Source organism: Gavialis gangeticus, unplaced genomic scaffold, assembly GCF_001723915.1.
Source record: "Gavialis gangeticus isolate Ggan-Ray unplaced genomic scaffold, GavGan_comp1, whole genome shotgun sequence".
NCBI lineage: Eukaryota > Metazoa > Chordata > Crocodylia > Gavialidae > Gavialis > Gavialis gangeticus.
In genome coordinates this window covers 5,857,416-5,867,992 of record NW_017729004.1, presented here as the reverse complement: position 1 = coordinate 5,867,992, position 10,577 = coordinate 5,857,416, and the positions used below count along the sequence as shown (strand labels likewise).

The 10,577-nt window shown below is 42.9% G+C and overlaps 1 protein-coding gene across 3 annotated transcripts in view; it reads right to left on the bottom strand.

The window, feature by feature from the left end:
• Positions 1-10,577, bottom strand: part of LOC109291177 (meiosis-specific coiled-coil domain-containing protein MEIOC-like) — a 37,884-nt gene that overhangs the window by 6,841 nt on the left and 20,466 nt on the right. For 2 of the 3 annotated variants that reach the window (XM_019508052.1, XM_019508053.1), the window contains 3 exons: positions 7,311-9,129; positions 4,219-4,353; positions 3,921-4,101 (listed from right to left, as the gene is read on the bottom strand). In XM_019508052.1, coding sequence (XP_019363597.1) covers positions 3,921-4,101; positions 4,219-4,353; positions 7,311-9,129 — 2,135 coding nt within the window. The remainder of the gene's footprint in view (positions 1-3,920; positions 4,102-4,218; positions 4,354-7,310; positions 9,130-10,577) is intronic. The other variant, XM_019508055.1, reaches the window with a different exon arrangement.

Sequence of the window (10,577 nt, the reverse complement as noted above, 5' to 3'; positions counted from 1 at the left end):
GCTGGCATAACAAGGAGTAATGGGCACAAGTTGATGGAGAGGAGGTATAGATTGGACATCCGCAAAAACTACTTCACAGTTAGGGCGGCTAGGAGCTGGAACCAACTTCCAAGGGAAGTGGTGCTGGCCCCTACCCTGGGGGTCTTTAAGAAGAGGCTGGATGCCTACCTGGCTGGACTCGTTTGAGTCCCGTTTCTCTTTTTGGGGGTTTTTGTTGTTCTCCCGCCCTGGCGGGGGGTCGGGCTAGAAGATCTACTAGGTCCCTTCCGACCCTTAATCTATGAATGCCTAAGCAACCCAGCATGACAAGAGAGTGTAATGTTTCTTCTGTGCTGGCAACGAAAAGCTCACATCCCACAGAACAGAAAATCTGATGTTTGTACTCTATTAGGGATCCCCAGTGGCTAGAAATAAAGATCTCCTCATAGTACCATGTGCAGAAACTGCAGCATTTGAGGGCAGCTTGGGTGGCTGTACATGCCACTACCTCACCTTCTGCAACAAACTGCTTTAATTCCTCTCCGTTTTAAAAAACACTGCCATCGGATGTAGCCACAAAAGCCTGGTTAAGATCTTTGTATGAAACCAGCACAGCTCAGTTATTGAAAATTCTTGACATCATCAAGTCTCCTCCAAATGAATCTTTTGAGGGGCTCCTTTACTTTCAGGGTATGTCTTTACCACTTTGGTGACACTTTTGGGATTGCTGGAAAAGGGTATGCCCTGCCCATCTACTCTCACTCCACACGTGCCAAATGCAGAGAAGAGGTGAACACACATGCACACAGAAATGCGAAGGACAGATCTCAAGAGCTGCAATGGGAGGTGCTCACAGTAACCGCCAGAACAGTCAGTCTCATTTTTCTCAGTTTGATGCATGCAGAGGAGGCAAAGCTGTGTTTCTTGGTAGCTTCTCAACTGCTTTGTGGAAGGAGTACAGACATGCCATTGGTATTTGGATGCTGCTTTCTGGTGGCTGTCCTCCATCCACTGCACTAACTCCTAATCACAGCAGTGTCTATTGAATATAGCAACAGCCTGAAGCGCTGGTAAGAGACTTGAGCATGCAAACTCCAGAGAAGCAGGCATCTTACAGGGTAATTAAATTAACTCAAAAAGTCCTTCACCAATGGGGTATTATAAGATGTCAAGGGGAAGAAAAATGTCACACAAGCTCCAGAATCTACAATGCCAGGATCCCCAGTGTATTAGCCATTACATGAATCAACTCCAGGAGCTCCTGTAGTCATCTAGTGTCAGGATAGAGGGCACAGGGACTACAGCCTCATCCAAGGATATTGAAGAGTATATACAAGATGGAGCAAGATGATCCTCTGCTTGCAACCCTTCCTCTGAGCCACCAACAAATCTGGCTAGCAAGCAGTGAAGTTTTTTGTGCTGGTGGTTGAGCTTCCCTGCCCTATACGTTAAGTTCTTAGCAGAACCAGTAGGACAATTAATTATGCTGCGTGGTAGTTGTCATTTTACCCATTAGGGAGGGGGGTACTGTTGGTCTCAAAATTTACAATTATTTAAAAAAAAAAAGTCTACTGTTCCAAAAAATCAGAGACTAGAATACCCTGACCTTAACCAAACTTTCTGAAAACCATTTTATCACATGCCAGGGAAACACTCTGTTCTATTATAGAACAACATCTCTGTGGAAATGCTGATCAAAGCTCTAAATGGGTCTTTTCTACTAAGGCTGACTTCCCAACAAAAGATCTGTCTATGCCCAGTATTAAACAGAGAAGGCACCTTCAGCCCTGCTTAGGCTGTCTAGTCATAGATTTGCATTAGAAAAAATAAGCAGTGCTACTTGATGCCAAATTAGATCATAGTACTGAGCATCATTCTACAAGCTGCCATCTTAAACATTTATGTGCTTAAATTTTTGAAGTCTAGCTAAATGAACATGAAAGTAATACCATATTTACTTAATTCCCAGACAATATCCCTCCCATTTAAAATGTGGGGAAAGCCCCTGGCTTTGGACGCGTGTACAAGGTGGTGGGGGGCAGGTGGCTGCTGTGGATCAGACTCCAGTCCTGACCTGGGCGTTGGATTCGGAGCTGCAACCGCTGCTCACCCCCTGCTGCCTCTGCCCTCCCTCCTGAAGCCTCCTCAACCCAAACACCTTACTGTCTGGGTCCAGCTCCAGCACTGCTCTCGCCCCACATTTCCCCAGGGCATGGAGCACATGGTTGCCCTGGCCCTGGCTCAGCCCACTACCAGCAGTGATGACAGCAGTTCTGGCTGGAGCTGCTGCAACAGCTGCTGTGTGGCTCGGATGGATCAACCATGAGCTCGTGCCCTGGGCCAGAGTGGTGCCAGAGCCCTACTGGAGTTGGGGCTACAGGGTAAGTGGTGGTGCAGGGGCAGGCAGCAGAGGAGCCAGCTAGGGTGCAGGGGGCATCTGGGGGGCAGGCAGTAGGCCGCATGGGCAGGCAGTGTGGGTGGGCAAGTGGTGGAGGGGACAGGACACACTTGACTCCCCGACCTGTTGTGTCCCACATTGCATCACCACTACCTGGCCCTCTACTGCCTCCCCCTCCGTATGCCCTACCACCTGCCTCTCACCTATTGTCTCTGCACCACCTGCCCTCCTACTGCCTCTCCCCTGCCACTGCTTTCCCTGCTCCAGCAGTGGGAAGATTAAATTTAAAATGACCCTCCAATAATTACATTCTGTACATGGAAAATTATAAATTTCCAAATGCTCCACGTACAAAATCCAATTCTTGGGAGGCTGTCTTAAATTGAGTCATCTTGGTTTCAGGTAAATGCAGTAGATGCAAGAGCAATACTGAAGACCAAGCTGTCCTGTGGCACATTTCTGACTATCAACTGTCCTTAGGGCGGTCTCTTGATCTTCATGTTCCTTTTACAAAGAAATTAATGTGCAAGACAAGATAGCTTCCTTATTTTTGTGCAAGAAGATTGCTATCAAAGAGGAGTTTATTTATATATCAACAACAATTTGTTAGCTTCCTGGCAATTAGGAAGCTCTTTAGTAAGCAACCAACCTAAATGAGGTACAGCAATGCTAAATGCTTGCAGCCAATGTTTTGTAGCTTGTTTAGAAGGCAGGAGTGTTAGAGTAAAGCAAATTTGATACAAACTACAGAACAGAACAGTCGACAAAGCACTGAACGAGAGCCAAGCATGACAAAGGCAGAAACGAAGCACATTGCAAGTTCCTCCATGTAGCGCTGCCAAGGCACTTGACTTCTGTCGCATAACAATTCTTGCTATTCCTCAACAGAAGTTACAAATCATGCCAAATTTGTGGTGGTTTTGTGGCAGATAAAACATCCATTCAAGAGCAATCTACAGCCACGCAATTTTCACTGTGTAAACCAAGAACAAAAGACCACTAAAATCACCATTAATGAAAAAACTAAGCACTGGTTCAAGTGAGCATAGCCTGAAATTAGGGACATGATTTAGTAGATTTGTTATATTAAGTATCCCTTTTCAACCAGTCTATTTTTTTTTTTTGTTTTGTTTTTTGCAGGAGTGAACCTCATTATCATGTAGTACTTTAATAGTACATAGATGAAAAAACTCAAGATAAGATTATTTAATATAAAGAGGATTGCCGAGATTGTTCTTTTACTGTTTAGACCTCTCTCTCCCCGCCCCCCACAAAAAAAGATACATTTTCTAGCTGAAACAAAAAAACAAAAAAACAGTGCCAGTAAAAACTAAGTAAGCTCTCACAGACGTTACCCGATACAAAGGAAGAAGTTTATTTTTCCTTTTTAAAAAGGTACGTGGCACAGGAAGATAGTGTCAAAGGCTGCAAGTCTTTCTGAAGTTGCAATATTTAAAATCTGTTAGCAAAATTCCTGTTAACACATTTGCATAGCTGATCTTTTAAAAACTTTGAGAACCACCGAGTAATACAAAACATTTACCTTTCTCACTGTTATAACGAGGCGCTCCTTGTCTCTGCAGACTAGCAGCATTAACGATCTCATCCTTACGCTTTGCTTGTGTAACATGGATGGCTTCTAAATGATGCTCCAGAGTAGCAGATATGTTACCATGGACCGGACTACCTTGAAGCCTTTCCATTTTTCTTATTAAGGCGAGTACCTAGTGGATGGTTTGAAAATACCAACATTAAGTGCATAAACCTCCAGGGGGAGAACAAACCAATGCACACATATATCATCTGATACCACCGATATCTAAGTAATACTCCAAGCTTACTCTGGCCTGTTCTCGGAACTGGTCCACAATTAAACGATCCACTCTTGAAGGGTTAGCAGGAAGTTGAGAAACAGGAGTGTTATTTGAGCTAGATACCCGCTTTCCTGGAAAATGTATTGCAAGATCAGCCTCAGCCTAAAGAGAAAAAACACATCTGTTTAAAATATTTAGCAATTAGTGATGTTCTATCATCTATGACAGTGGTTCCCACGGTTTTTTAGATTCAAAGCACTCGTCAGAAAACACCACCTCTTAGCTTTTGCTCATTTTTTGACTATGGAAAAATAAAAAAGCAATTCTTCTCTTGCAGAGATCTCAGGACCACAGCCAGTCAAAACATTATTGATTCTCTGGATTCTTATTTGAAATCTTTGGGTTTATCTGGTGAAACACATGCAAGTGTTTCTACTCCTAACAGTGCTAATACTGCATGACACCCTTAAAAGGGTTTCACAGCACCCCAGGGTGCTCCTGCACCCTGGTTGAGAATCACTGGCGTAAGCTTTTCTTTTTTTAAATTAATATTTAGATACATTAGAAATGTGCCTGCCAGTTTTATTCTTTGTGTACATTCACAGCACAAGTCAGGATTAAATACTACAAAGATGATTTTTGGCAGTAAAAATAAAGGGCATTTACCCAATTTACAAGTACAACTTAGAGGCAACATATGTAACCAAGCAAAGCTACCTTTAAAAAGTAAAAAACAGTGGGCCTAGCTTCAAGCAAACATTGTTCCTAGAAGGTAAAACTCTAGCTGTTGCACCAAAACACAAGGTTTAAATTCCCAAGTCAAGTGCTTGATGAGCAGGGAACCTGGTTTTCTCTGATTTTTAAGAATCTCCAGTTTCTTTTTGTTTTTGTTTTTGTTTTTTTTTAAACCAAAAAAAACAAACACACACCAACCCCAAATCCACATTTTTCCACAATCAAAATGAAACACACACATAGATATACATCTATATATTTGCAGTGTTTCATTTTAATCATGGAAAGAAACACCACAAACATATAGATGTATATCTATGTGTGTGTTTCATTTTGATCATGGAAAAGTGTGGATTTAGAATTGTTTTTTTTTTTTTCTTTTTAAACCAAAAATTGGGGATTTTTTTAAAATCAGAAAAAAAACAGGATCCCTGCTCATCAGCCTACTACTTCATTAAGATCCCTCAGATGGTCAAATCCTGAGACTATTAGGAAATGCATTAGATCATGTCAGCTACTATTGATAATGGCTTGAAATGCCCCATGGATAAATCTCAAGTAAGACATAAGTGCCTCAAGATGATGCCAACCCTGAAAAGGAGACCAGCCACGTGGACATCAAACTTGCATGTGAGAATGGACTAGGAAACACCAGATACAGGGCAGATAAAGTCTGAACATAGCCAAAAAAAAATCCATTTCTGGAATGGGACACCTCTGACATTTGAGATTAGTTAAAAAATGACCACTAGTTCTTCTTCCTGGCCCTGCCTCAATTTGTGTTGAGTTGAATACTAAGCCCCAGGAATCTGTCATCAGTGACTTGGATGTGAAGTGTACTCTGTCCAAGTTTGTGGACGATGCTAAATTGTGGGGTGAAGTGCACACTCCGGAGGGTAGGGAATGATTGCAGGCAGACCTGGACAGGTTAGAAAAGTGGGCAGTGCACAACAGGATGCAGTACAACAAGGACAAAAAGTGCAGAGTGCTGCACCTGGGGTGCAAAAATATCCAGCACATCTACTGGCTGGGAAGTGACCCTCTCTGCAGTGCAGACGTGGAAAGGGATTTTGGAGCCATAGTGGACGCCAAGATGAACCTGAGTCATCAGCGTGACAAAATCATCAGCAAAGCTAACTGCACTTTATCCTGCATCAGCAGATGCATGGTGAATAGATCCAAGGAGGTGACACTTCCCCTCTACGCGGCATTGGTCAGACCACAGTTGGAGGACTGCATCCAGTTTTGGGTGCCACACTTCAAGAAGGATGTTGATAGACTCGAGAGGGTCCAGAGGAGGCCACTCATACGGTTAGGGGCTTACAAGACAAGCCCTATGAGAAGAGACTGAGGGGCCAGGACCTCTTCAGCCTCTGCAAGAGAAGGCCGAGAGGTGATCTTGTGTCCGCCTACAAATTCATTAGGGGGACGCAGCAATGGATCGGAGATGCTCTCTTCACCAGGGCACCTCTTGCGGTAACAAGTAGCAATGGTCACAAACTAACAGAGAGCAGATTTAGGCTGGATATCAGGAAAAACTTCATGGTAAAGATGGCCAAAATTTGGAATGGGCTCCCAAGGGAGGTGGTGCTCTCCCCTACCTTGGAGGTCTTTAAGAGAAGGCTAGGTAGGCACCTGGCTAGGGGATCTGACCCCAGCACTCTTTCCTGCCCAGGCAGGGGGTCGGACTCAATGATGTGTTCAGGTCCCTTCTGACCCTAGCATCTAAGAATCTATGACTAACAAAAGCCCTGCGGTATAATCCATCCAACTTTAGCTGTGCAAGCCAGGCTCGAACCTTATCCATGAATATGCACTAAACGTATGGGCTTCAGAACACATGCTAACCCTAATGGGACTGGATAATGAGAAGCAGAACGGCATACACACGTGTACTATCTATAACAGGGGTCAGCAACCCCCGGCAGTCGTGCCGAGCTTGGCACACACAGCTGTTTTGCTCAGCACACCATCGCCAGCCCGGCCTCCAAGCAGCTGCTGCCAGCCACGGAGCCCAGGCTGCTCCAAGCAAGCGGCTGTGAGGCTGCAAGCCCTGCCACAAGCAGACTGGTTTCCGCAGGCCGGCTGCAGCTGGGAGGCTGCAAACAGCTGCTCCGGGCTCCGTTATGTCGGCACTCCAGCACCTCCCAAGGTAGACATTGTGGTTCTCTCAGCACTGCGGCCAAAAAACGTTGCCTACCCCCATCTCTAATATAGTCTAAATAGAGTGTTACGTATGTGGCTTAAAATATGTTTAAGCTGAAATATCATGACCTGTATTCTAATAGGGAGCGAGATTCCTCCTCTTCACAAGTGATAGGCAGGGATTTCAACTCTGTTTAACAGTCATTTTGTAATCATCATCTTATACAGACTTACATTACCTTTTTCCGCTCTTTCTCCAGAGCTCTCCACTGCTCATAACACTCTTCCAATCGCATGTGAAGCTCATTAGCAGGCCCACTTCGGTGTCGTGGAGGTCTATACTTGTTAAAAGGTGTTGGAAAGGCAAAGTATGGTGCAGCTATTTCCCCACAAAACAGATCATTAATTAAGGGATTCAAGTGGTTAAAATCATCATAGTGAGAGAGGTCAACAAGTTCCGAAAATGGAAACGGAGAAGGAGGAAATGCAAAATTATTTGCTGATGAAAACAGGTGGGTATTAAATGGAGGAAAGCTGGGATTTTGCTTAAAATCAGACATTAAGGGGAAAGAGGGAAGAAAAGAAGGATTGATGAAATCCGACATATTGCCACCGTTCTGCTCTGGTCTCTTTTGGAACATGTTGAAGTGCTGACGATTTGAAGTTGCGTATCCAGAGTGGGGAATCCAATTTTTCCTACCACCTCTTTTATCATCTTTGTTATTGTCTTGACATTGCTTTTTTTGAAATCGATGGTACCTTTCCGACTCTTCACTTTTAGAGTTCTGTTGCGTTAACCAGTTGGACGAAAAATTAATAGGTAGCTTGCGGTACTGCTCCTCCTTGCTAGCCAACGAATCATGCTGGGAATGCCCAATAGGCTTAATCTGTTTCTGATTTTCTCCAATGAAGTTAGAAAACCCCATATTACTAGAAATACCATTTGATACTTGTAACCTTCCATCTTTTCGTGCAGAAAGTACTGGTGACGCTTGAGAGTAATAAGAGGCCTGGGTTACAGCCTGGTGTGTGGGGGATCCACTGGACATAGTTGAAACCCCTGAAGAGGACTGTGGGCTTGTTACTACTTGGTTTTGCTTACCATATGCAATATCAGATGCAGTTGTGGGACTTAAGATTTTACCGTCTAGCCATGCATGGCCATGGCAAGATGAGTAACTTCCATTTTGTTGAACAGTTCTCACAGACAAATCATATTCAGGGGGTTTATGAGAACATTCTTTAGGATTCAGATAGATCTCACATTCGTTGTTATTCAAGGTTTCCCCCAAATTGAAACAGTTATGGCCATTTTGCATACGGGCTCCCTGTGATTTTTTGTTTGCTACTCCAACAAAGCTATTTTCCTTAGTAGACGAGGACTGATTGAAAAAACATTGCGATGAGTGAATAGGTGGCTGAGATTTATGAGAAGCTGTAAAGTCTTCATATCTTTTAGGAAACCTGTGGTTATCCTGGCACACTTTGTCCCATGTGCCATCAACAGGGGGACTGGATAAATTAGGCGAGTACTTGGTTTGCTCGTGGGTGTCATTTTTCATAAGTTTCCCTCTTGCTCGGTCAGTTTTCCAATACTCTTTCTGAATACTAGCGACATCTTTGATTCTGTTTTGAGAAGAATAAGTGCCAAAATCAGAACAGTTCTTTTCATAGTTCCTATTTAATTTCATCTCGTCATAATTGCACACATGTTGATTAAACTCTAAATTTTGCAATGTAAACTGTTCTTGCTGAATTACGGCATTATTTTGAAAGGCAGAATTTTCTGGATAAATGTTCAAGATATTGTCAGGTGGCAGAGTGGAAGGGTCTGGAGGAGAGAGCCAAGACTCTATAAGATGAAGGTCCTCAAACCCCCTGTGTAAAGTTTCCATATCAGGTGACTTTTGCAAGTGTTCTTGATAGTAGGTTGGTGCACCAATCAGGTTTGGAAAATCCTTACTCTCTAAAGAGTGTTTGGAAGAAAGCCCTGAGAAGTCACCGGTGTTTCCAAGGTCAGATGCCCACATGGGTGGAAACAGTTTTGAAAGCGAATTCCTGTAACAAATTAAATTGCGCTTTTAGGAGTGATCAAACAAATCTGTTATAAATTTCATACTCCAGCATTTTTTCCAACATAAAATTCCTTTTGAAGATACTGTTTGAAAAACTAGTAAGACGTCAGATTCTAGATATGTCACGATGGCCTAAAATTATTCCCTGAAGTCTGTTTTAATTGTTTTGTCTAGCATCGTTTAAAATGTGCCAAGTTATGGCGCTTTAAAAATGATTCTATTTGCACCTCATCATTTTCAAAAACTTATTTTTTTCACCATTTTTCTAACGACATTTGAGCTTATACAGCACTTTGGATCCAATAAATCCTAGAATGCACTGAAGAAATTAAGTCTAACATCTCTACAATATTCATGCCACTTTCTTCAGTAATGTTTATTGCTTGAAATGAGCACTATTATAGGATGACAAAAATGTTTCCCCCCACCTCAACAACATATCTTATCCTGTTGGATTCCTTAAAATATTTGTAAGCCAGACAGTGATTTTATTTCTGTTAAGAGCTGAAAGTTTGTCCAGAATTGACAGAACAAGGAGCAATGGGCTCCAGTTGCAGCAAGGTAAATGGAGGGTAGTAAAACACTGGAACAGGTTACCAGAGAGGTGGTGGAGTCTCCATCGTTGGAGGTTTTTAAAACCTGGGTAGACAAAGCCTTGGCTGGGATGATGTAGTTGGGGCTGGTCCTGCTTGGAGAAGTGGGTTGGACTAGATGTGACCTCCTGAGGTCCCTTCTAGCCCTCCTTGTCTATAATTTTCTAATTCCCTGCTAGTTTCCTTCCAAGTGATTGACTTAATTTCAAAATGGGGAAGATACAATTTTTAAAAATAGCTTAAACCACTTGAACTTTGTTTAATACTGTGGGTCCAAAATACCCATTTCTGTAGGAAGAACATAAAACTCCTATAATTGGTTATGCCTTTTGTCCATCTGACCCAGTATCCCATCTCTCTCCATTGCAGAGACTGTATACTAAAGTATTAAGCAGGGCATATACAGATTGCTGAGCAATCCCCCTACAGCTTCCAGCATTCAGAAGCCTAGAAGTCTTAATTCTGACACTACAACTCGATCATGCTTAGCACCCACTGATGGACATCAGCCTTCACAACACTGGCAATGGAGTTCCACACATTAATTACATGTTGAGCAAAAAAAATCCTTTCTGCTCATTCTTTTAAACCTGCTAACTAATAATTTCTCTCTCACACATGCACAAAAATGCTTAAATTAAAACTCTAATAAAATAAAGCCTTCCACGTGTTTTTTTGAACAAGAACAGTGGCCAACCAAACTGCTACAACACAATTCTTCTGTTAGTGCAGGGGTGGGCAATTATTTTGGGCAGAGGGCTGCTTACTGAGTTTTGGCAAGCCATCGAGGGCCGCATGATAGGCAGCCAGGGGCAGATGAATATTAATTTTCTAAATT